Source organism: Cupressus sempervirens, chromosome 2, assembly GCF_028749045.1.
Source record: "Cupressus sempervirens isolate cs-2001-9-10 chromosome 2, ASM2874904v1, whole genome shotgun sequence".
NCBI classification, from domain to species: domain Eukaryota; kingdom Viridiplantae; phylum Streptophyta; class Pinopsida; order Cupressales; family Cupressaceae; genus Cupressus; species Cupressus sempervirens.
In genome coordinates this window covers 409,449,762-409,477,555 of record NC_143119.1, presented here as the reverse complement: position 1 = coordinate 409,477,555, position 27,794 = coordinate 409,449,762, and the positions used below count along the sequence as shown (strand labels likewise).

The following is a 27,794-nucleotide window of genomic DNA, read 5'->3' as shown; positions in this document are numbered from 1 at the left end:
CTTTGGGAAAAGCTTACAAGTTGAATAGGGTGAATAGGTTGAATAGGTACATGTCTTTCAAATGGCACACGAGGGGAATGAACAGGAACGAGAAGTGAGAGAAACCTTGTGGGCTATTAGAGATGGAGAGAATAACATCGCTATTGCACTTCAAGAGCTTATAGATGCTGTGCAGTAGCTAGCTCTGACTCACAGGAGAGCATTGAGTCATCACAGTGGAGGTGGTAGTGTGGCAGGATCACCCTGAGCTATTAGGGCCCCCACATAGAACACTGACATGCCACTAATACCCATTTTTGTTGAGAATAATTCCGAGGAAGTAGCACAACCTACGATGCCTGGCTTACTTCCAGATAATGTTATGGCTATGTACGATGAATGGGATCTGTTCCCTGATCATTATAAAAAAGGGGACACAGAGAGACCATAGCAGGACAAGAGGCCTAGGGCATGAAATAGGGACTTAAAGCAGGCCATGAACAAATTATCTCTTCCCACTTTTGATGGTAGGAGTAAGACATCCGCTAGAGTTTGGATTCACAAGCTAGACACCTACCTGACAGTTAAGCCCATGTTGGAGACAAAAGCCATTAGATTTGCCACAATGCATTTAGAGGGAGCAACATATGAATGGTGGCATCATGGGTTGGTCACCCAGGACCATGGTCTCATTTCATCTTATGAGATTTTCAGCTCTAAGCTGATCACCCATTTTGACAGGAAGGACATTGAGGTCTACTACAAGGATTTGGCATAGTTGCGACAGGGTGGATCTCTAAATGACTTCATTGATGAGTTTCAGCGGATCTTGATGATGGTTCTAGACATGACAGAACAACATAAGGTAATGCTATTCACTAAGGGTTTATAGGGCAGATCTAGAGGTTTGGTCAAGGTCCTTAAACCAAACACTTTGGATGATGCTATTAAGATCACACATGATCTAGACTCACCTTCTTCAATACTAAAACCTCCTAAGAAACCTTATAAGGGGTCTACTCCATTCTAGAAAAATAAGAACTAACATAAGACTACCCCTCCCAGATTGGACTTTGAGGCATGAAATGAACTTAGGACGAAGAAGCTATGCTTCACTTGTAGGGAGCCATGGACACTGGATAATAGTTGCCTTAGCAAAGGTAAAATACATTATGTCAAGGTTCTATTAGAAGAGGAGGATGAGCAACAGGGGGGCAGTGATGAGGAAGAAAGTGAGGAGCAACCTACTAAAGAGAGGAAGAAGGAATCCACTCCGGAATAGTCCCCTATCATAGCTTCCCTTTCTAGTGATCCCACGAGTCACCCCTTTCGTCTGAAGGGTATAGTTAGAGGGCAGCATATTGTGTGTCTTGCAGACTGAGGTGCACAGGGAAAGTGCAGGGGCTATTGATTCACTTTGATAACTTTCTTCTAGAGGTAGAGTTTTATGTTGTTGATTTGGATGGATTAGACACCATGTTGGGAAGACAGTGGTTGCAAACTATTGTCAGGTACACAATTGATCATGATAAGATGCACCTAGAATTCCTATAGGATGGCTGATAGGTGATTCTCAAGGCCATGCCAGAGAGTGAACCCAGGTTGATTTAAGCTCACAAGATGGAGGCTATTATGAGGCATGATGACATAGAGTGGGCAGCACATTATTTCGTTTCCTCTAAGGCTACATTAAGTTTAGGACAATAACTTCAAGTTGACATTCAGCCGGTGCTTGATAAGCACAAGAGGGATTTTGAGGACATACCTTCGGGCATTCCCACAGATAGAGGGTTTGACCATATCATTGATTTGGAGGAGGATGCCAAAACCATCATTACTGCTCCTTATCATCATTGCAGGCACTATAAAGAAGAAATAGAAAGGACGATTAAGGAACTCTTGGACATGGGACACATCAGATCTAGCGCTAGCCCCTTTGCTTCTTCGGTAGCTTTGGTGAAGAAGAAAGATGACACTCTTTGCACGTGTATTGATTACTGTGCTCTCAACAAGAGGACCATTAAGAACAGGTATCCTATTCTTCGCATTGATGAGTTACTAGATGAATTACATGTGGCAATCTATTTCTCGAAGATAGATCTTAGATCTAGATACCATTAGATAAGGGTTCATTAGGAGGATGTGCATAAGATAGCTTTCCGATGTCATTATGGACATTATGCCATTTGGGCTCACCAATGTGGCAACTACGTTTCACTTACGTATGAACCATATTTTTATAAAATAGTTGCGGAAGAGCATGTTGGTATTTTTTGATGAATCCTGGTTTTCAACAGAACTTAGGAGGAACATTTGCAACACCTAGATGAGGCACTTAGCATTATGGAGGAGCACTCATTGTTCGCAAAGGAGTCGAAGTGTGAGTTCAAGTTGACTGAGATTCTTTACCTTAGACACGTGATTAGTGCAGATGGGGTGAAGGTACACCAGGAAAAGATACAAGCAAGTCTAGATTGGCCACCTCCGAGGAACATATCAGATTTGAGGGGCTTCCTTGGTCTTTTCTCTTATTCACTAGAGGCTTCTCTCAGACAATGACTCCTCTTACCGATCTCACACGGAAAGGGGCATTCAAGTAGATAGATGATGTAGAGGTGACCTTTGATAAGCTCAAGAAGGGGATGAGCACATGTTCGGTTTTGGCACTTTCTCTCGCCCTTTTGCCTATGATTTTGACATCAAGTATGTCAAAGGTTCTCAATATAGTTGCTAATGCGCTCTGTAGGAGACCTTCTCTAATAGAGTGTTGTGTCGTTTCCAAGATATTGGCAGATTGGAATTCCCAATTGCTAGTTGAGCATTCTAAGAATACTCAAGCTTCTCAGATCATGGATAGGTAGCTCCAAGACAACAGGTACAAGGTAATGGACGATGTGATTTTTTATAAGGATAGGATCTATCTCGTACCAAAGTCTAAGCTCAAGGGAAAAATTATGGAGACTCTTTGTGATGCACCATAAGCCAGATACCCAGGTTTCTTCAAAACCTATAGGCAAGTCAGGGAAAGGTTTTCATGGAAGGGCCTCAAGGATGATGTCCTTTAGCATGTCAGAGAATGCCGAACTTGTTAGCAAAACAAGTCGAAGCACAAGTTTCTAAATGGATTATTACAACCTCTTCCTATTCTAGCATAGAAATGGGAGAGTATCTCCATGGACTTCATTACAAGATTACCAAGAGTGCAGGGCAAAGATTCCATTTTCATGGTTGTGGATAGATTGACTAAGTTCGCTCACTTTTTTGCTATAGCAGCAAATTGGTCGGCCTCTTAGGTAGCCAAGTTATTTTTTCGAGAGGTTTTTCGTCAACATGGTCTCCCTTGAACCATTGTGAGCGACAAAGATAGCAAATTCCTCAACACTTTTTGGCAAGAACTATTCAGATTGGCAGGTACGGAATTGACACCCAGCACGAGTTACCACCCGCATACAGACTATCCATCTAGATGACACCGTTTTGAGCTCTCAATGGAAGTGAACCTCTGTCGTTCGTACCTCTGGCTTTGCTGGACAACAGAGCACCACTAGCTGGAGATTGGATACAGGATCAGTAGGACATTCTCAGATCTCTTCGGGAGAACATTCTACAGGCTCTGAATCAACAGAAGATGTATGTTGATCACCATAGGAAAAAGCGGAGTTTTGAGTTAGGTGACATGGTTTACCTTTGTCTCCAACCTTACAGGTAGAGCTCCTTGAAGAAGAGTGGGTTTGAAAAGCTTTAGCCTAGATATTATGGTCCCTATCGCATTACTTAGAGGGTTGGAGAGGTTGCTTATGAGCTGGACTTGCCAGATGATAGTAGAATTCATAACGTTTTCCACATTTCTTGCCTCAAGAAGGCAATTGGTCAGCATGTAGTGCCCTCCATTGGATTGCCCCCACTTAATGTGGAAGGGAAGGTAGTTTTGGTTCTAGCAGAGGTGATTGAGGTTAGAGAAAGGAAGTTGTGCAACAAGTCCATTAGGGAGTATCTAATTCGTTGGAAAGATTTTCTATATGAAGATGCCACTTGGGAGGGTGAGTGAATCCTGCAGCATCCAGCACTGAGATTGCTTGAGGGCAAGCAATCCTGGAAAGGGAGGACTGTAGTGTCCCCTTCTCCGCGCTAGGCTTTATGGTTCCTTGTTGGTCTATCTTTCCATCCAGATAGGCTAACGACATTTAATTTGAGGATGCTAGCCAATCACAGGATTCCATTTGGTTTTGTTGGGGAGATATTTAAGTGTGGAACTTCCTATAGTTAAGTCACTTTATTTTATAAAGTTACTTTATGACAAAAGTAACTTAAGTGTCTAAAAGACGAAATGGGCTTTTATCCCAAATTGCCTAGTTTGTATTTCCCCTTACATCAAGGTTATAAAAGCAAGGAGCTACATTGGGATTCACAACATGAAATATATCGATATTCTGAAAGTTAATCTTGGTTGCCTAAATAAGATTGGGTTTCTTAAGGACGAAACCCTTTAAGAAGTATCGAGAGGCTGGACGTAGCCCTAGTATCTCACTTCACTATAGTTAGACCCGAAATTAGTGGCAACATTTTGAGGTAGGATAAATCAATTGAAGGCACAATAGATAGCGAGGAAAGTGCAGTGATCGAAAGGGAGGAACAACTAATTTAAAGTTCACAAGTATTGAATATAAAGACAAGCTGACTAAGTAGCAAACTTGGACGTTAATTGAGAAGAGCAGTCTAGTCATACAACACATGGGACAGAGGTAATACTTGATTTCTTCCAATGTCTGAAGTTTTACATTCGTGGTAGCTGTGTAAGACTAGAGGGCCGATCCTCGACTGGACTTCAGTTGGTGCTTACGTTGGGAATGGTAACGACAGTTTTGACCCCTGCTCAGTGTTAGGGAACTCCACTCATAGCCTCAATGGTGATGTAGTGATAGGCCAGGGAAAGAGTGGTTTATATGCTCGATTGGTGACAGTTGCACACTGCCAGACTAGTACGGGAGCAAGCTTGGAACCGCAGGGTAGGCTACAGGTGGGAGTAGATAGGGGCTGATGTGGGCACTCCCTTGCCGTGGCACACTTTATCACTGAACAGGCCTGAGCACCAATTATCAGTTCTTCATTATCACATCCTCCCTTGTATGTAAAACGTCCTCCTAAGCAAGTAGAAATTACTTCATTTTAATTCAAGTGTTGAATGAATAACATTTTTTCCAATCTATTGTGTCTTCATTTCAATTAGAAATTTATGCACTGGTTGTAATAGAATCTTCAATACCAAATGCAAGGATAATAATCATTTTGAGTTATCATGGGTAAAAATTTTCCTTTGGGGACAATGAATCATTTTACTCGAACAATCACATATCAAAATTTAATAAAAGATTGAGAAAGGATGTTACAATGGGTAAGTGATTAAGTTGTAGGTTGGTTTGAATAAGAACAATGTTAGATAGGCATGATTAGGAAACCTTATAAATTTAGTCACATCTGACCTAAATAGGCAGGATCATCAGATCAGATTGACATTGAGGACAATTATACAGTTGATGCAGAGCTAACCTTTGGGAAAAGCTTACAGGGTGAATAGGTTGAATAGGTACAGGTCTTTCAATTAGCACACGAGGGGAATGACTAGGAATGGGAAGTGAGAGAAACCTTGTGGGCTATTAGAGATGGAGAGAATAACATTGCTATTGCACTTCACATATCAAAATTTAATAATAGTCTCTGAAAGGACATTACAATTACATATAAGATAAAATTCTTACCATATAAATAAAATAGTTCTATCGACAAAATGTATACTACAATCCTATTTATTAAAAGACCTTGGGGAAAGGAATGAACAAGAATGGGAAGTGACAGAAACCTTGCGGGCTATTAGAGATGGAGAGAATAACATTGCTATTGCACTTCACATATCAAAATTTAATAATAGTCTTAGAAAGCACATTACAATTACACATGAGATAAAATTCTTACCATATAAATAAAATAGTTCTCCTATCAACAAAATGTATAGTACAATCCTATTTATGACAAAACCTTGGGGAAATAGGTCCTTTACCCAAGTATTTCCTCTTATTAAGTATATTCATTTTGACGACACATTGATTTACCTAAGAATTTTAGTCCTATAAAACACATTCCTTGGAAAGGAAATGGAGAGACACTTTGGATTATCAACAATAGATTTGTTCTCTTTTTTTCCAATTTCATACTTTAAGAAGGCATTTGATAGGAAGAATACATCTTACTCTTACCAAACCTATGAATATCAAAAGTTACTTAATTTCAAATATGCTATAACATTTTCAAAAAAAAAAAACTATATTTTCATAAGTGCATAGGAAAGAAATACCAGGTTTCAACTCTTATATGAACCTACTAAACATATATAACCATGCAACGCTATCATCCTTTCACCCTATAAAAGTTAGTACTATCATACTCATGCCTTGCTTCCTGTTAAAAACATTTTAATTCTAACTTGTAAGGTCACAATAACTAGTATAAATAATCAGACATAAAGTCAACTTAGCATAATTAAGATAGTGTAGAACATTTCAAACAAAATCGAAAAATATTCAAGATAACATGATAGGATTAGGAAATAGGGTTAACCTCTTTTACCATTTTAGAAAGACATCTATTTGAACCATTTGGATTCTTGAATGCAAAACATAAGTGATTGATATAAGAAAAACCAAATCTTGAAGAATAGGTGTACTTTTGTATAACAATATAGAATGAACACAGAAAACATAGTTTTCATGTCTAGGATTCAATTTTGCCAACATAAGGATAACATCAAAAGGAAGCAACACAAAACAATAAGTTATATATATCTACACACACACATATCCCTTTCTACCTTCACAGATCACTTCATATATCTTAATGTTTCTATCTCTTTATCTTCCCCTCTCTCATTGTCTCCCTCTGACTTTCTCCATTTTTTTTTTATTAGTCGTGTTGCTCCCTCTCTCTCTCACCTCCTTTATATTTTACATGTTATATTCTCTCTCTCTCTCTCTCTCTCTCTCTCTCTCTCTCTCTCTCTCTCTCTCTCAATATCCTATCCCCTCGCCATCCTTGCCTTACCAATATGTGTATATCTCTCTTCTGTCTCGCCTCTATCTTTCACCCTCCCTCCATCACTATGTTTTTACTATCCCTAGTTCTCTTTATCTTTTAATCCATCTCTCTCCTCTCCTAGTCTCTCCCTTCGTTGTGTTTTTTTTCTTTGGTCAATTTTGGGTGTTTTTATTGGGTGCTGCCCCTTTATTTGTTCTTTTTAGTCCCCTAAATCCATTTGTGTTCACTTGTTGGACATTAATAATCCCTATCAGTCTATCTTAACATCTATATATCTCTTTGTCTATCTACGTTCCTGTATAAATCTATGTATATCTTTATCTATATCATTTCCTCTTTCTCCTATCTATCTTTACTCTTGCTTTACCTCTCTCTTTCTTTCTTCCTGTTTTTTATCTCTTCCTCCCTTGCTCTATCTTGATCTCTACCTCTATCCATCCACCTCTCCCCTCTATCTCTATACATGTCTTCCTGATTCAAAGGTCTTGTTTTTAGTTATGATTGGATTATCATAAGTGATCACATAGTTGATTTGAAGCTATTGCTTCTCCATTGAGAGATCTTGTTCCACAAACATCTTTCTAAATGGCCTAGCAATTGACCTCATATACTACACAAATTTATGCAAACAATAGACCAAATTTGTCATGAATTGACCTTCCACCCCTGTTCGGCATACCCATTGCCCACCAAGCTATTTTCCATAGCTAATGACGTTGATGCTTATTTTGGCTTGATTTTCGCTACAAATGGGCGATTTCCAACTTGTGACATCATGATCTTTCCTTGTATCTTCATGAACTTTGTGCTTGAGGGGTTGACTCCTTAAAGGGCTACTTGTATTTGCACTTAATTGTTATTGTTTGCAATTCAATCAAATTGTGTTTCCCCTCTTGTTTTATTTATATTTTGTATATGCTTTGTATATTATTACCTTTCATAAGTTATTGTCATATTTTTACTTTATATTGTTTGATATTGGATGCGATGTAACTTTTGTTTTGTCATTCTTTGTTTGTATCTTCATTAATGTTGTGGCTGAGAGGATGTCTCCTTGAAGAACTATCTGTACTAGCACTTGTTCTTACTGTTTTTTATTTAACTGTTTTGCATTTAACTCTCGTTTTATTTGCATTTTCCTAGTACTGTTCTACCATAATGGAATTTACTTTTCAAATATCATTTACTTTGGTTGTTTTCTTAAATGAAAGTGATCTCTTTCTAATATTATATAACTTACTATTTAAATTTTTTTTTTTAAAGCAAAATGCTAAAGGACGATATATATATTAATATTTAATAAGCAGAGTGCAATTTTAACTTACTATCATAATGAAAAAAATGAATTTTAAGTGCCATATTTTTGAAATCAATTTCTTTGTGGTTAAGTAAAAAAGGAGGTTTCTATGTATTGGTTAGGTTTTCATGCCATTGCATGAAAAGTCTTATAATATTTGAGTAAAACAAAGGCTCATGTCCATAGAACCTTTCTTATCATTGAATCAGATTTGGTAAAGACTAACTATAATTCCTCCAAGCAGAGACCATATTCAAATGTGAAAGATATTTGTCATATATGAATTTTGCTCCTGTGAATGACAGTGGAAGTTCTGAAAGGCACTACTTTCGATTGTATATGGCAGCATATATGTGTTAAACTCTTGAAAATGTGTTTGATGTTTGATTATTGAATGCTTTTTTCATGGCGAGCTATTGAGTTACTCTGCTGGATTGCATAATGCATTTCCACAACAATAGGTAATTTATAATATGTTTTTCCAGCATTTTGAAGGTTAGTCCTTAGTTATTGACTGGTTTTCTTGTTCATAGGTGCTTTGTACAACTTATTGATGTCATTTCTCTTATAGCCAAATTCATTTTCTTTTTGTTCATTCAAATCTAAATATAAATTGTGTTGTTATATTTAGCATAAAAATACTTTAGTCACTTTAAAGTATTTATGTGGAGTATTTAGGAGTCCTGACTCGTGTTTATTCATTTTTTTATTTGTGATTCATAATCATTGCAAGAGGTATATATGTAGTGTTATTAATTTGGCACTGGTCCTTCTAAGCACCGTGGCTAGGTTGTACTATGTAGATGTTAAAAATCATTCATGTTTCTACCAACATAATTATACTGTGTCAGTCAATAGTAGAACTTCATAAGTCAACCTGCTCATTGCATATGTTAGAAATTAACTCAAAAATTTGGATTATCATTGTATTTAAGGTATGACAGAGAACGACTTATTTCCCTTTTCAGGTTGGAGCTCTTGAAGGGAATGAAGAGCTAACTTCTCTTGGATATCATTTGGCCAAACTACCAGTGGATGTGAGAATTGGAAAGGTTTATGCTCTAATTCTTATGAAAATTTTCTGTGCAATTTGTAATATGTTGTTTCCATCTTTCCAAACAACTGGTGTTTTTTTCTCCCGGCATTCATCTATATGCAAATGTTTCTGTGATATGCCTTTCCTCTTTTCTGTTAGAAGAAACCCAACATGCATATTAATGTATACTCTTATCATACATCATGCTCTAAAGACGAGATCTCCATAATATATAGTATGTGGATGAAGTAATCACTGAAGTGATGCTCAGTTTTCAGAATTCTGTGTTGCTATCCTGTGCCTGAAATGCTGGCATGGTATTCTTGTTAGGCACACAGGCACAAAGTCATGCATATATGCTATCAAATGTCAATTGAGGAACACCTTGTCATACAGGCTTTATAATCGTGAGATAACCTGGACTCCCATTTTTTCTTTGAAATTTAATGTAAGAGTTTCATAAATGTGATAAGATTTTCTAAGAATGACTTACAGAGGCGATTTGAAAAATCCCCAATCCTGGTGACCTTGGAAATTGATGGTACTTTCAAAATTCGAGACTTTGACCAGAATTTTGTATCTCTGGTTTTTTCTCATTTTCAAGTTTTTAAGTTTTATTTAAAGATATATGCAAGTAAATAACAAATAACAAATAACTTTGAACTAAGAATGCTGAGTAGCATTCATATATTGAAAACACTTAACAATCTGGAAATGATTCAAATCGTACCAGGCATAATGTTCAGATTTTTGCAATCAAAGAAATAAATATATCAAATGGATTTGCTGCTGTCTACAATAAACCTGATGCCAGCTTTAGAGGGTTTTACAATCACAAAAGATGGAGAGCTTGCTGCCACAAACCCTTGTATGATCTCCAAACTACAAAATGTGGCTGCTAATAAAGAATGGCGCCCACAATACAAGCCCAAGCTGCCTCTAGAAGAAACGCACAAGCTGGAATAGGCTGGCCACGTAGCTGAATGTGATGTTTCCTAAAAATAAATGGTGCTATGAAGAATGTCAATCCTTACCATAGAGAATATTATCTTCCAACTCCAATATTGAATCACCAAATCCTTGTTGAGGGTTGCGTCCCAGCACTCTAGACTTAGGAATTTTTCGTCCCAAGCCTCTGAATTACTCCACTAGAGCAATTTCCAATTTCACAAGTTTCAAATGTCAAAAGATACTCCACACTTAGGTCTTCATCTCCTTATAACTCCTCCCAAGTGCAAATCGAACCCTAAGTGAGAATTACACTTTGCACTTTGCAATAAAATAACATTTTCCCTAATAAAGGTGTCCAGGCTATAGGAAAAACATTACTTTATTAAAATGTCATAACTCAAAGCACCAAAAGGTCTTCAGATAGTGAAAATAGTTTATAAGAATTCAAGACCTTTCCAATGAGCTATAACACAAGGGCACATCCGACCAAACGAACCCATATTCCCGTTATTACTCCAAAATGGCTATATAAATAGCCTTATTATAAATTATTTAAATGTTAACTTAGGAAATATTTAAATATTGCCCATTTTGCCTCTGAAAGCCCAAAACAACCAAATAAACATGAAATTGACTATGTCACTTGTTTGTGATTGATACCAGACAAGATGGGTCAACTGGTAGTCCCTTCCCTATGATCTAGGGATGCTCCTAGAAACTAGTGAACACACCTTGTCATCGTGAAACTGAAAACCATGGAATGGTCCCATGGAACCTCACATTTGAAAACTGCCACATCATCCTAAAATGTAGGGATACCCCTAATATCAAGGAACTGCACCCAACTGGCTCCCAACTGCCTGTATAGTCAAGCTCGATAACTGAATATCCTGTATGAGTCTCTATCCAAACTGCTAGCCTACTGCAGGCTAACTCACATAACTCTGCTAGTCAGATTAAAAAGCGGACATGACACGATTCTATATATTAAACCGAAATGATGTACAGTTGTTTTTCTTTGTTGGTAGTGGACACTAGATTCTTTTCAATTTGTAGATAGTCACAGTGTATGTCCTCCTAATTGTGTAGCCAAGATCTTTCGAGGGCTAGGAGAATTTCTTGTATCTTAGAAGAAATCATATAATAGTTGTTAGAGTGGATGTGTACATGCCCAACTGATATGCATGTAAAAGTAAGCCAAATAATGCCAACCTCAAATATATAATACAATAGTTAGAAATCAAACTCATAACAATTTCCTGTGGAAAACTAGCATTGGGCAATTATTTAGCACAAAAAGTCAATGGATTTCCTTGTCATACTAAGTTACATTAATGGGGGATTTTACCTTGTAGAATAATCTAGTAATATTGGTAGAAGGCTATGCAATTCTATTGTTTTGAAAATATGAAGGATTTCACTAGCAGCACAATATTGTTTTTCCAAGTCAACCTTGTCCAAGGTATATAAAAAAAGTAAATTTAACTTTTTAGAGCAGTGAAACAATTACACTTGGATTTTTCTTCGCTTATTTTGTTTCATTATATTAGAATCTAAGGCACAGGGTTCGGCTTGAAGTTTGAAATTCAGCGAACCCTAAAATAAAAAATAAAGCTAAAAATTTGCAATAAATTTGTTTAGTAGAGGAAAATCTTTTCATTTTGCGGAAATAATAATTTATTGATGGTCATTTTAGGGTTTTGGGCCAAAAAATATATAAATAAACCGGTTCCCTTCATTGTGAATGCATAAACAAAAGTCTTGAGTTTGAGGGGTTTCCAAAGGATGACAACCTATTTGTCCATTGAGCGTGCAAAGTAGGTTGTGTGGCTGATGCTTTTTAGCATTTGAAGCAGTCTAGTTTTCAGCGTTTGAAGTAGGATTTTTGAGGCTGCAATGACTAGCAAACTGAGCGATTGTGGACATTGTTGAAATGATATTGTAACCTAAGTGATTGGAGGCTCTTGTTTTTACCACAACAACCACCAACAACCTATTTTCTCTTGTGAATCTCTTGACTGCTCTGTTCGAACTGTCACCGATGGATACCAGGTAGGTGTTATTTTTACATTTCATATTGTTTCTAGTTTTAGGTTTATAAAGTATATGTATTGAAAATTTTTATATTGTTTAATGTTTTGAAGTTAAACTTTATCTATTATAATATATGTTTGTTTATTTATTTGTTATTTAAAACATCATATTTTTATGTTATTTAAATTTTTTAATTTTGTAAACTCAAAACAAATTAACTGTAAATAGTTAAATTAAAAACTTGAAACAATAATAAAATAAATTATTAAATTAGTAAATATAATATTTTTATATAAATATTTATATTAAACAATAAGATTTTGAACACTAAAATAATATTATAATAATAGATTTATATTTAAATTTCAATATTTATTAAAAACAATAATACTTTATTTTATATTAAGTCATTTCTAAAATTTTAATTTATATTAAAATATTATATTAATTCATACGAATCTTCACAAGGAAGTTTAGTCAGATCAAAGGTCGTTGACGATAGAAATAATGGGAAACACATGCATGGTACAGATTGAAAAGCACCTCCAAAATAGAAAGTTGCATTATGCAAAGATGTAAATAGCAAGCCCACCGTGGATTCTTGACGAGTGTGGAGTGAGTTTCAACCCACATCATGGACAATCAAACATTGAGGAATCCTTAATATAATGAAAATTGTGCTCTCAAATTGTTTGATTGCGCTTGGGTGTGTCTCAAGGAAGGTCTCCAAAATGAAATCTTCTGCGACCCCTTTGCAAATGTGCTCACCAAGAAAGGCGGGGTGCGATTTAGCCCATGTCATGGAATTTGTACATCATGGACAAATCCTTGACATCCTTGAAACTATGCTCTCCCACACCCTTGGAGCGGGTTTTCCACAATGTCAAGGAAAGCTTGCCGTGGATGAAATCCACAAGTCTATTAGAACCCCGCCCTCCGTGAAAAGCAGAGCACGCTTTTTTCTTTGCTACGGATTTTGTTCCTCATGGATTAAATCCATGAATCCTTGAAAATCCCACTCTCCAATTTTTTTTTTTTTGGGACACAATTTCGCCATAGTCATGAAAGTGTCCAAGGAATGAGATCCTTGACATTAAAGAAAATTCCCACCTCTTCCAAATTGTCGGCCACCAAAGGATAAGATTTTGAAATTTATCCAAATGAGTTGGAAAATCTGAAAAAATCAAAGTTTGGTTGTGCCTCTCGGGAGCAAATCATAGAAGAATTTGATGACTCTACTCAAGCTTTGAAAGATAGACTGAAGAAGCTAGAAGAACAATACTAGAAACATAAAAGAGAAATCAAAGCCTTGTGTTAGTACATCAGCAACTTGCTTCATCTTGTAAGAGAGAAAGGCCCATCATTTGTCCCTTCGAGTGTTTTAGTTGAAGCGTTAGATGATATTTATAGGATCAAGTGGACTGCTCAAGGTGCGAAGGTTTGGGTGGAAAGAATTCAGAAAGTAACCTTCAAACAATAAAAGAATTGGTGCAAGTGCATATTGGGGAATTAGCTGTACTCCCGAGATCCAGTATATGGAGGGATCATGGGAAGATGAGCATATTTACCAAGATGAAATGATTTCCAATATTCACAATCTAATGGAGACCCCAAGGAAGACATTGATCAATGGGAGAGTTATCAGCGAGGGGGATATCTATGATTTTCTTGGATGGTATAGTATAGTGATCACAACTAACAAAATGTTTAATAGGTTCACTAAGGAATTCTCTTGATGGAAAAAGGTTGTTGACAACATCAAGTACGGGTTGTCCAATACAGTTGCATCCTTATTGTCACAGAGATCAGTAGAATATGAAATGACAACGAATAACTTGAAAGCCAAGTTGGAGTTCTTTCAAATGAATGTTTTTGAAAAAGGTGATTTTGAGAACTTCTCCATCTTCTCAAATACCACGTGCACCACTCAGAACTTGCTATGAGATTAGGAGGAAAGTTTAGGAAAAGGAGAAGAACAATTGCAGTTCTTAAATTCAAGCAAGAATCAGCACCAAGCATCAGTATAGGAGAGTTGAAGATAGTATTGGATCGATTCCATGCCTTCAGGCGGGGGAATCAAGGATAGATGCATTTATTGCATTTTGGGTGTATGCTTAGTGGTCATTTATTGCCCCCACTCCCTTTTTGGACAAGCATGCATAGTGGGCATTTATTACCCACTATAATAGTGACTTTCTTATTGCATTAATGTAGATTCCTTTTCTTTTCCCTAATCCTAATTAGGGCTGATAAGGCACAATCTAGGCCATCGTTTATTGTCTTGATTTGGGCCAACCATCATAATCGAGGACCTATCTATATAAAGGCCTCACTTCTTATTTGTAAAGGGAGGATTTTTTGAGATTGTTGCTACGCGCCGCTAAGATAATAGAGTTTTTATTGAAGCTTGGTGAATACTTGATGTGTCTTAGTGCTTGCTTGTTCTATTTAATTCCCTCATTTAGATTGAGTTGAGTTTAGTTAAAGTGGTGTGATTGCAATGGAGAATGTGATGGTGTTTTGATGAATTCCTTTGGTTCATACTTTTATCGTTTTAGTGATTCTAAATCATTGTGCAAAGTTAGCCTGAACCCCTTTTATGCATTTGTTTATCTTTCATATACATTGTTCTTTACGATGGTGTGTGGTGGTATTAAAATATTTTGTATAACCCTTGAAGATTGCACCCCCTCATTTGTAGTTGTAGTATAACTTGGTGAAGCAAAGGTTGGTAAATTGAGGAATTTGTCCACCAGAATATGATTTGTTGTCATCAACACCCTTAGGATTAGAATAGAATTTCTAAACCCTATGCCATTTCATTTCTAAATGTTTTGTGAAAACCCCAAAAAAAGTACTTCATTGCAAAACCTTTGATTAGCTCCTACATCCCATATGGCTTGAAATGAATCTGAGCCAACATACCTAAGGCCCCTTGTGATCATCAGCAAATCACATCAACCACCGAGCTTATCCATAGTCAAGACCTGACATTGAAGGAACCTTGAACTCATTGTATGATCTTGTAGCAATCTTAGCATACACGAGACTTAATCAAGAGAGGATAAGATATTTCAGTATTTTGTTCTACTATTGTTGTGTCATAAAACACACATCGACAGGACATAACTCTTAGTTTGAAAGGTTATGTTTCTTTATCAAACTATAAATAGAAGGAAAAAAGTCAGAAGATGAGAAGACATATTCGATAAGAGAAGTCAATGAGATATTTTAGATTTTGCAAGGATTATTGCATGTTATAAAGCGTGGCTTTCAATATAAATTTATATATTATATTTCATTAATAAATATAAAGCACTTTTGTTCATGTTTATTCAAGGCAGAGAGATCAAAATTATGATTAAGATTCGTCCTTTAGGATCAGTAAAACAATTATTGAATTACTCTAGATAAGGTTCATGTATTAGATTTGGTCGCCGCATTCTTTGTTCAACAAACAACAATAGTGTCAAATATACGCGTGTTTCCTTGTGTCTGGAATTTCCAACTAAGAAGTTAAATTCCTTTTGGATTAACATCAAATTGTATATAAAGATTTGTCTTTTATAGAGAATAGGAGTAATTGATGACATTTTGATGAATATTGACTCATAAGGTTGTACATAATAATCTTCATTATAGTTGACTCTGTTAGCCGAATAAGAAAAGACACTGGTCTTTTGAATCATTGAAATATAACGATTGAATTTAAAGTTGAAGTCAATAATCTTCGCATTTCCTTCTTGCAAAGCATCAACACAAAATTCTATACAAACATTCAATAATTTGAAGCATTCATAATACTTTATTTGATTGAATTTGAGGACTTTGTCAATCTAAGAATTCACCAAGTTTAAATTCTCTATAGAAAAACTTCAAACCAGGTGATCAGGTTTGAAGTTAAGGCCTACTCGCCTAGGTGTAGCGAAGCTTGAAGTGCAAGGGAATTTGGATTATTGCCGTTCGTTGGCTAGAACTGATTGAGTGATCCTATTGGAGAATTGGCAAAGCTTTTGGATTTCCAATCTACGGTTTTGGGAACCAATAGATTGACGAATCTACTGGGGAGAGTTGCTCACGATAAATATTGTGAAGTTACTTAGAATTTCAAATATCGCAAATTAGAATCAGAAAGCAATTGTATCAGTTTGTTTGGAAGCATACTCTGCTAGAACCGAGAACCCGAAAGATCAACAAATCAATGCATTCCTCAAAACAGGTGGTGAGTCTATTCAATTAAATTTCAGTTGGTAGCTCTGCTGAGGAAGAAAACTCAAAAAGAAATGATTTGATTGCCTAACAAGAAATAAAAGAGAAGAATATGTATTATGAACAGGAAGGGGATCAATGTTACACCATGGAGGAAGCACACATATACCCCTTTGATGCATTTTTCAACATGGAAAGATATGAAGGTGAATCCATAGCATATTTGATCATAAGAATGGTGAATATTTATCGGGAAGTACCTTCAGACATCATGCCTCCATGCAAGGAATTCATAAGAAAATTTCGTGAGTTGGGAATCTCGCCAGACAACCTTGACTTAAAGTTTCTTATTCAAATATTAGAAAAAGATAATGAAGATAGAGAAGAGGAGGCTTATGATCAGATTGACCAAAACCTTGTGCTAGATGACAATCCTAGTGATGATGAAGAAGATCCAAATTACATCTCCTTTGAATGCATTTTCCAACTTGGAAAAACAAGAAGAAGAATCTGCCTTATAATTCTTCATAAGGATGTTTAATATTCATCAAGACATACCTATGCACTGTAGTTCTCCATCCTATGATCTTTTCAACAAAATGCGTTAATTAGATCTCTTATATGATCATTAGTTCATTATTTTTCTCAAAGATATAGACGGTGAACTAACTGCAGAGGAGAGTGAATGCAGGACTGAACTAATATGCGTCAAGTGAGGTTTCAGGTTTTAATGGAGAAGACTTTTTTGAACAGTTTGAGGAAAGATCTATCCATGATGATACTCATATGACGACAAATACTATTGAATGCAAAAATAAGGAAGAGAATTCTCTTAGCATGGAAGAAATTTCAGCCTAGTTAGATGTGGAATATCATAAACATGTTGAGAAAAATGTTCCAGATTTTTTTTCAATCCACCAAGATAAACAAGTTATTGGATCAGCACATATCTAAGGGATACTAGATGAAGGAGATGATAATTTCTATGAATGAAATAGTGAAGATGAAATATAAATGCATACAGTATATGAAAAGGAGGAAGTTTTAAGAGATAAAAGATTTCATGGAGGTGTGCCTAAATACTCTATGTTTTTGAACCCATTATTTGAAAAGGAAGATGAAATAGAACTGCATACAGTATATGAACAGGAGGAAGTTTTAAGAGATTAAAGATCACATGGAGGTGTGCCTGAATCATAGTTTTAAAAACTGCAGAGATACCACAGATATCGCGAGTTTTTCTCAGGGCCATTAAAAACGACCAAAAACTCAGCGCCGGATAATGGAAAAAAACTGCAGCGAGTAAAAGACAAAATAATGCCTAAAAACATGAGCTTTTCCTCAAAATTTTGGTCGCCATAGTCAACGTTTGGAGTCTTGGACTTTTCCGCCATGTCATGAGTTGTTTTTAGGTTTTACGGGCTCATTAAAATGCTCTTTCACCTGTGTATCACTGTGAACACTAATCCTTCGCCTGCGTGAACAGTTTCAAGATAAAATTTTCACAATTCTAGGTAAAGCTTCTGTTGTAAAGACTTCTGCTGGTGCTTAGCTTGAGCTAGATGGGAGGGAGTTCAAGCTGTACGGGACTTCTTCTTGGAAGAGACCGTTTTCTTCTGCCGTAAAGTTCTTCAACAAATCAGATTCCGAATTGGGCATCGATTACTAGGTATTTTTGTTGCATTTACCATTACAAATTCGAATTTTAATTTATTTATTTACTTTTGAATCTTTGATAAAATTGATATTAAATGTATTTTATTTTTTATATTATATAATATAAATTAATGAATATTATTTTAAAAATTTATATCAAACTTTAAATTGGTTAATTTATATATAATTCTAAACTGGTTAAATAGGTATATTTTATTTATTTAATACAGTATGAATTTATGAAATACTATTAAAATTTTAACAATATTACTAAGCAATACTAAATTTAAAATAAGTAATTGTATTTTAAATTTATAGTAATATTGTTTTATATATAACTATTTAGCTTCACTAGATTTAAATAAGGATATTTATTTAAATGTGCTTTGTGCTTTCTAGATTCATACTATTTTTAAAATTGCTACAAATTATGTTTGATATCAAACTTATCTAATATTTGATTTTTCATTCTTGTACAGTGGACTTGTGTGTGTCACTAAAACAGGATGACTGGTGGTGGCAGAGCAAAGGACCCTTTATGGAAACATGGTATCCCAAGAGCAAACAAAGGAGATGTCCAATGTATCCATTGCTTTAAATGCATGACTTCTAGCATAAGCCGATTGAAATATCATCTTGCAAAGATTCCATGTGATGATATTACACTGTGTGATAAGTGTCCGGAACAGGCTACAAGAGAGCTATGACAAGCCTTCAAAAATATGCACAAAGTAAGGCAGCAAAAAAGAGGATATTCGAGGCCATGGCAGCCCCAATGGGGACTTTTAGTTCTACAGGATCACAAACAAGTGTAGAAAGTTCTTCTATTGGGTCTTAGATACGAGGATCGAGAAGTGTGAGTGGGTCTTTAGCAAATTTTTGGGTTCCACATAACACTCCTAGTGCTCAACCTGGCTTACTAGGTACTGCATGGAACAAAGAGATGCACGAGAAGACAAAGGTGGCAATTACGAGATTTTGGGTCCGGAATAATCTTTCCTTCAATGCTTTATGTAGTCCATATTGGGATCAAGTGGTAACTTCCATTTCTTTGTCTGGTAAGGGGTTCAAGTCCCCAACTCCCTATGAGGTGAGTGGGCCGTTGTTAGATGACGAAGTAAGAAACATTCATCAGCTTGTGGAAGAGCAAAGAAGAGTTTGGGAATAGAAAGGTTGCACTATTATATTTGATGGGTGGATTGATGGCAAGAATAGGACGCTCATCAACTTTATAGTTGCTTCAGGGAGGCAATTGGTATTTCTAAAATTAGTTGATGCCTCTGATCAAGTGAAAAATGCAGAAAATTTGTGTGACATGTTGGATGAGGTGGTAATAGAAGTGGGAGTGGCTAATGTCATCCAAATTGTGACTAATAATGCAGCTGTGTATGTGGCAGCCTGTAGACTTCTGATGGGGGAGACATCCCACATTGTTTTGGAGCCCTTGTATTGCCCATTGTCTTGACTTGCTTCTTGAGGATCTAGGGAAATTGAGCTGGGTAGAGAAGGTGGTTGAAGATGGAAGGAATATTGCAAAGTACATTTACAATCAAACATGGGTCTTGAGTCTTATAAGAGAGCACACTAGTGGTAAGGATCTTGTACGAGCAGGGGTCACACGCTTTGCTACTAATTTTCTAAACTTGCAAAGCATATCAGAGACATTGTTAGACCTCAGGCGCATGTTTTAGAGAGTCCTTATGCCAAGAAGCCTGAAGCAAAGAAGATTGTGAGGATTGTGTTTGATGGTAGCTTTGAAAAGCTAATGGAGGAGACCTTCAAAGTAAGTTTTCAAATCTTAATTGATGATTTAGTATTTAATTTTGAAATATTTTTATTGGCTGATTTTGTATGTTTTATTATGTCCAGGTATTAGAGCCATTGGTGAAGGTTCTAAGAATTGTCGATGGGGATAAAAACCCCATGGGGTTTCTATATGAGGCTATGGACAGGGCAAAAGAGGCCATTCGGCACTTGTATAGGTCAAATGAGACCAAATATAGACCCATATGGAACATCATTGATCGTAGGTGGAACCGACAACTCCACCAACACATTCATGTAGCTGCCTACTTCTTGAACCCCAATTACTATTTCTCCAACACTTTTAAAGCAGATGCAGAGGTTCAAATTGGCTTGGACACATGTATTTGAAGATTAGTTGCTGATACGGACCTCCAAGACGTCATACTTGAGTTGTAGAGCTACAAGAGGGAAGAGAGGCCATTGTTTTCTTCCCCTAATTGCAAGCGTAGGAGATACACCTTGCAGCTAGGTAAAAACGAACATGCATTTACTTCTATCATACCATTTATTTTGCTCGTGAAGTTTATTGGAAGTTTTACCACATCATAAATGATTTTTTTAAAGCCTTGTAGATCTGTGGTGGGAAGATTATGGTGCCACAATGCCTAATCTTCAACAACTTGCCATCCAAATTTTATCGCAGCCTTGTAGTGCTTATGGTTGCGAGAGAAATTGGAGTACTTTTCAAAACATACACACAAAGAAACGTAATAGGTTGACTCAAAAACGCCTAAATGACTTGGTCTATGTGAAGTACAACCTTTTCTTGCACGAGAAGAAGGTGAAAGGGCAAGCTTCATATGCAGCACTAGACTTGGATGACATTGATCCATATTCAGCATATTGGATTGCTCCTCCTGATGGTGAGGGTGCAAATGCGGATGTGGGCGAACCTTTATTGACAGATGAGCAGCTAGCTGAGTTTGAGATAGAGGCATATGATTGGGATGCAGATGTGGCAGCACATGAGGTGGAACCTGAGCTTGGGCTTCTGTGGAGCGTGAGGCACCTACTAGGGCACCTGTTGAGGATGTTGCTACGACAACTACTTCAACACCACTCACCCAGCAGCAGCGATCTTTTTTGAGTTTTACTCGTAGACGCAATTTATGATTGCTACTTTCAGTTTTCATTGATACTGAAACTTGAACTTAATATGTATTCAAAAGTTGTAGTTTCAAACTTTCATGGAGTTTGACTGCTATATGTATTGAACTTATTTATATTTTGTTGTGTTACAGTTATACTTGTTTTTCGGTTTATGATTCTATTACCATGTTAATCTACTAAGTTTTAATTGCTATGAAATTATGAATTATTGTTTAACTCATGACTTTGCTTCATAAATGGTAGAATAGGTATCTCAAATCATTATATGTTCTACAAATTAGTGTGTATGTATGGATTTTTAAGAATATTTGAAGAAATTGTATATTTTCAAATGTTCGATATAAGTGCCGATATATTGCCAAATTTTTCGCCAAGTTTTTGCCAATTCTGATATTTTCAAAAATTTTGGGTCAGCCGAGATATTGCCAATACCAAAATTTTAAACTATGGACTGAATACTCTATGTTTTTGAACCCATTATTTGAAAAGGAAGGAAATGAAGATGTGCCCAAGTTCTCTGTGTTGTTGAATCCATTGTTTGAGGAGGAGTTTCTAGGCAACCAAATCCATCAGCATCATGATGAAAATAGCAGGCCTAAAGATAATTTTGAAGTTGATAAAACTCATGATATGCATTCGGAAGGTGAGACATCTTTTATTTCATCCTATGAGCTGAAAGTCATCAAATATGTGAAATGAGATGGAATCATTAGAACATGGTCCTGAAATTCTTCTAAGTGACATATCTGACCAGATTCTTGATAGGGGAGTAGTATTTCGTGAATGTGAGTTATCTTCAAAACTTGGTTATTAGGAAAAACAATGGCTTAAGTATGGGAATGGAGCAGATTGCATGCAAGGAGATATTCAAAACGTTGACCTAGATTTTTGATGACTGATCAAATGCATACACATAAAAATCTTCCATTCAGCAAGGACTACCATGAACCTGATGATTTCTCAAGGGCAAGACAAAGGTCAGACAACAAAGACCACATTAATCAAATTGAACCAATAAATATTCTCCATGAGGACGGCGCACCTAATACAATTTTGAAATATGGCCAGCAGACTGAAATGATAAGGGGAAAGCATATCATGATCAGGAGTAAGTTGTTGCATGACCAGAATTGGGCATTCCATGGAGGAAATAATAAATGTTCACTTTTGGGGGGGCTTGGGCCACCCAATTTCACTTTGAGTCAGGTTAAGCATGGATATCTGGTCTGCTTCTCCAGAGATAGCTGTAGTCTCATTGTGCCTGCAAGGGACATATGTCCCCAATAAGAGCCACTGATGGATCCCTAATTTGTGCAAAAATTAGGGCCTCAATTTGAGAAATAATTTTGGAAACTCTGCGCTGAGCACCCATGAGTTGATTGCGTCCTGGTTATACAGTTCTGCCCCAAATTTTCTGGTCTTGTAGTAGTCAAGATTAGGCAAAATTGTATCAATATCCAATACCCAAGCATCCCTTCCATCGTCCCCTGCAAGCCTCAATTCCTATAACTTACAGCTTGCTCAATGACTGTTACCAAGTCTCACTCATAATTTCCATTCAGCATTTATATGGTCCTACATATTTCACACATTCTTCTGGAATGGCTTTCAGTGCTGAAGATTATTTGCCTCTACATTTAATCTCCAGCTAAACCAATGTAAAGTAGCAGCAGCCTGAGATGATTCAGCTGTGATTAAAGGAAAAACATATTCCTAGGGTGGCAGCAGTATAACAGTTCCAGTGATGTCATGCTCTGAAGATAATGATTTCATAAAGCATGGCAGTTTAGCAAAGGACAATGTCATTGATGCCTACCAGCTACATACTCATCAAATACCTTTGTACAGAAGTAGTTAATGAATTGAAAGAATATTTTGGCACATTCCCAATCAATAATGAGTATGCAGAGGTAAAGATGATACTGCAGTGATAATAAAGATACTAAGAAACAACCTGTAATAAGCAGCAAGAGAGACCAAGAGAAGATATAGACGTCAAGAGGCTCTAAGAAAACCATCTTGAATAGCTATTATTGGTCTAAAGATGAAGTAAAGACTCCATCCATCCTAGGCACCAATATACAGCTAATGTGAAGTTATCACAGAATTTGAAATTTATAAACAAAACAAGTCAGTACAGGAAGATATGACCAGCATGAACTAGAAAAGTGGGAAATTTAGAGCAATAATCAAACTCAACAAACGCGTAGGAGGTGAGCAACGTTTGGAAAGGTCAAGCAGCCAATTCAGAAATTGATGCCATCTTTCTACATATATGAATAGTGGATAAACATTTAAGAATCCACATCAGAATATTACGAAGCAATTGGGCCATCAAAGAGGTGTATGGATTGTGACACATCGATATGCACATCTGGAGCATCAAAAAGGCAATTAACGATTCATGAGCAAACAGAACTATTGGGTTTCTGAAGTCATAAGAGAGATGTTTGAGTGGCAACAGGAAAGTATGACTTCATACATCGTTATCCTAGAATCAAAATTAATGTCAAATCGATAGCACATACATAACTGTGACAATTTTATGTAAAAAGATAAAATTTATTATCATGCCATGAATCAATATGGCAAATATTACACAAGACCAAGAATTTGCTTAGAAAGCTAGTGCTCCAAATTAGTGGCTTGGTTTGGCAACTATAGCACAGACGTTGACAATCCCAGCACCCATATGAAGTGTATTTGCTTTCCTTGGCAGTAGCAAATTCCAGGAAGGATATATGATGTCTTTAGTTCAAGTTTTCAAATTGTGATTGATGATGAGAGACAATGACATCCAGACAAAACACATCAGAAACTGTGTAGGCTATGAGTCAATGCTGAGAGGAGACAGTAACATTAAGAGTTGGAACCAATAGAGTGTGTAGAAGATAGGAAGAAAATACATGAAATTAATCAAACTATAAAAGACAAAGAAATACATGTAGGGATGTATACGCAGTCTAATGTATATGAACAGACATAGTTTATCTCTGGCAATAGAGATGAGCTTCAAAACAGGCAGATGCTGGAGTTATGCTGGAAACCTTCATTGTAATTGAAGACACGGTCTACTAGGTCATTTTTTCATCTGCGACATTAAGTGATCCGCATGTTGGTTTGTCCGTGTCAAGTAAATAGACACAGATATATTAAAATCATTGCCAAAGACAGCGAAGCAGTCAGTTATCATTGCAATAATGACAATTTTCTTAGGTGACAACATAAAGGTTTAATAAAATTAATAATATTTGTTGACAAAATACCATATAGCCTGATGAAATACAAGCTATCAATGTTATGAATAAAATTATCTTTTGAAAATTATATGTCATTAAATATAATGGAGTAGTGTGATTAAATGAAGAGATATGCATAATCAAAAAATAAGGAAAGGACGTAACTCTTAGTTTGAAAGGTCACGTTTCTTTATCCATTATAAATAAAAGGAAAAAAGCTAGACGATTAGAAGACATTCGATAAGGGAAGTCAATGGGATATATTCAGATTTTGTAAGGAGTTTTGCATATTTTTAAAGCATGGCTTTTAATATAAATTTATATATTATATTTCAATAATAAATAAAAATCCCTTTTGTTCATGTTCATTCAAGGCAGAGATCTCAAAATTGTGATTAAGATTTGTCCTTAAATATCAGTTTAGCAATTATTGAATTATTCCAGATAAGGCTTGTGTAATAGATTTTGTCTTTGCATTCTTTGTTCAACAAAAAGGGATAGTGTGAAATATACATGTGTTTCATCGTCGCTAGCTACTCGGACTTCCCATCTAAGAAGTTAAATTCCTTTCGGATTAACATCAAATTGCATATAAAGATTTGTCTTTTATAGAGCGCAGGAGTAATTTTATACAAACATTCAAGTATTTGAAGCCTAACTTGGGAAACATCGCGAGTAAAAAAACTCTTGATGCAGTAGAATTGGGACGTAGAAAATAAATTTCACATAAGGCATGTTTTTCTTCAAAGTCCCACATGAATTTGTTCAGAAGAACCCATGATTTTCAGAAACAATCATGCAAAACTGGTGTAGAATAACCTCAACTTCACTCTCTCAAAACTATTCTTGGAACCTAAACTTCCCTTTACAAGTGACCAATAATTTTCTGCTGGCCACTTTTAGAGGAAGGAGATGTAACGATTGGAGGAGATTGAAGGGACTAAGCAAGGTAAAGGTGAGGAATACCCTGATGATGCCTCTCCACTTTGTTTCTTCAAGCTAGATGGGAGGTGGATTTTTTATTCTCAACGAATGCTTTTTTCTTTGAGTTAACCAAGGACTTTTTATAGTCAATTGAATTTTTGTCAAATTTCGTTGTGTGTTGTATGGCACTTCAATGCTCCTATCAAACAGTGATTTGGTTTAGGATATAACGTTCCACATTTGTTATTCTTAATCCATGTGATGTGTTTATTGGGGCTGTTTGTTATGGCTGTCTAATTTGTCCAACAGATCGAGATGAAATGGTTATGGCATTGGGTTCATCATCCTAAATGTGATATCTAATGTGGAATTCATAGTGGTGACTCTTGGTATTCCACTAAAGCTTCTAATCACATTAAATTCTAACTTGTTGCTAGTAGAGAGCTAAGTATTTTGTATTTTATGTAACAGATGATGGTCTACGGTACACTCTTTGGCTGTTTGGCTCCAGTTCTTACAATAGCAGCTTGCCTAAGTCACAAGTCACCATTTGTATCTCCAAAAGATGAGGTAAAACCATGAATGTATAGGTTATTACCGAAGTAATAATTAATCCTGATGGGAAAAATTTACCCTGTAATTGGAGGTATTTTTTTTGTGTATTAGTATCAAAATACAGTTCCTAATTTTGTAGAAAAATAATGCGGAAAGGGCAAAGCTTCAACTGCTATCTGAGAAGATGGATGGTGGAAAGGGTCAGAATATTGCTAGTGGACAACAATCAGATCACCTTTTATTGGTGGCTGCTTATGACAGGTGGATGAAGATCTTGAAGCAGGTAAGCAACACAAATTTTATTAAATTGATATCAGAGAATTATTTTAGTTGTAACTTTTAGGGTCTTTGTTGCTTTTCATTTCCCCAAATTTCATAAGTGAATCATGAAAAAATTGGTTAGACTGTTGACAATTCATTGATCTTGTGGCTGTGTTCCTGGCATGCAATTGTTTTTGAAGTATATTGGAAGCATATCACTAGTGTTCATATCTGTAGTGTTTGACTCCTATCTCTAGCATTTGGGCACATATCTTCTATTTCTATGAGAATATGTACAATTTCTGCACAAATATTTATAATTTTATGTTATTGATCTACAAGTTTTAGGCAAGATCTTTAACATTTAGTAATAGACATATAAGTTTCAGGAAAGCATTTACAAACTTTTGGTTTAAGAACTGTTTTGATATAAAAAGAGCAATAGATCGTTGGATCAAGGAAAGAGGAAAGGATGAATTTAACATTCTTCTGCCACTGACAACCTAGATCTGTATTCCATCCTTCATTTCCTTGCATCCCATCAACACCTAGATGCATTATTGTTTTCAGTCCAATTGCAATTCCCTAGATATGAGTCAATGGCCTCCTCTTGTGGACCACCGCTGGTAAATCGAAAGTACCTCTAAATTTTGAGCAATGGTTCAATTCACAACGATATATCTGAGCTGATCTATTTCCTGCCACATAATGCTTTTGTTACCATACAATTTTTCTCATATCGAGTCATCTCTTAAGTCAAATCCTTGACATTTTTAGTTTTGTGACCCACAACTGAATCCTTGTCTCCAATGGTCATGAACACTGTTTTTCTTATTTCTAGATGATATTTTGTAGGGCCAGCAAGTAATCTCTGCAATGTGTTTGATAAGATGAAGTTTGGAGCTTAGATGAGGGAGGAAACAAACTGTAATGTCCCCTATTGGGACATTAAAAGTCAATAAAATTGTTAAGTTCTAAGTTGCTTAGTTATATCAAATTTAATGATGACCTATTTGAACTGACATTAATGGTGCTTAGTGGAAAATTGAGAGTCATTTTATTATTATTTCCCTCTTTGCAAATTAAAAGCGGGGAAATAAAGAAACAGACAAAAGGAATGCCAAGAGACAAGCAAAAGGAAAATGAAGAGTCACAACGATTTAATTAAAGAACATTGAGAGGCTCATTCTCAGCATTTTTGGTTTATTATTTTCTCTAGTAGAATTTCAGGAACTTCTAGCTTTCAGTTTTGGAACTTGAGGATGAAAAACTTCAGAATTTCTTGGTGGATTAGAGGGAATCCCAATTCATTTTCTTGGTTGACTTGTGACAGAGTTCACAGATGGGCAAATTTGTGAAATATTGACCTGAAGATAAACCTGCACTAAAAGAGGTATATCATATATGCTTGGGAAATGAGATTGTAATGATTTATCTTCATATTCAATTTCAGACCTCTATTTTTGTCTGATATTACATGATTTTCAGCATAATTTGTTAGATAAAATGAAATCAGTTTGCAAATAAATTGTTTGCTTAAATTCCTGTAAACATTTGTAAAATTGGGAGCAAATTTCCCCTAGGTGAAACTATAATGGTATTAGAGCTGGTAATCTTGCCAACCTGTGACATTTATGACTAACAGAAGTGC

At 36.0% G+C, this 27,794-nt stretch overlaps 1 protein-coding gene across 5 annotated transcripts in view; it reads left to right on the top strand.

Moving 5' to 3' along the window:
* The window catches only part of LOC149572842 (DExH-box ATP-dependent RNA helicase DExH7, chloroplastic-like), a 356,903-nt gene that overhangs the window by 228,189 nt on the left and 100,920 nt on the right, over nt 1-27,794 (top strand). For 4 of the 5 annotated variants that reach the window (XM_089813915.1, XM_089813917.1, XM_089813914.1 and 1 more), the window contains exons 26-28: nt 9,331-9,414; nt 25,799-25,897; nt 26,022-26,165. In XM_089813915.1, coding sequence (XP_089670041.1) covers nt 9,331-9,414; nt 25,799-25,897; nt 26,022-26,165 — 327 coding nt within the window. Of the gene's footprint in view, nt 1-9,330; nt 9,415-25,798; nt 25,898-26,021; nt 26,166-27,476; nt 27,537-27,794 lie in introns of all 5 variants that reach the window. The other variant, XR_016359987.1, reaches the window with a different exon arrangement.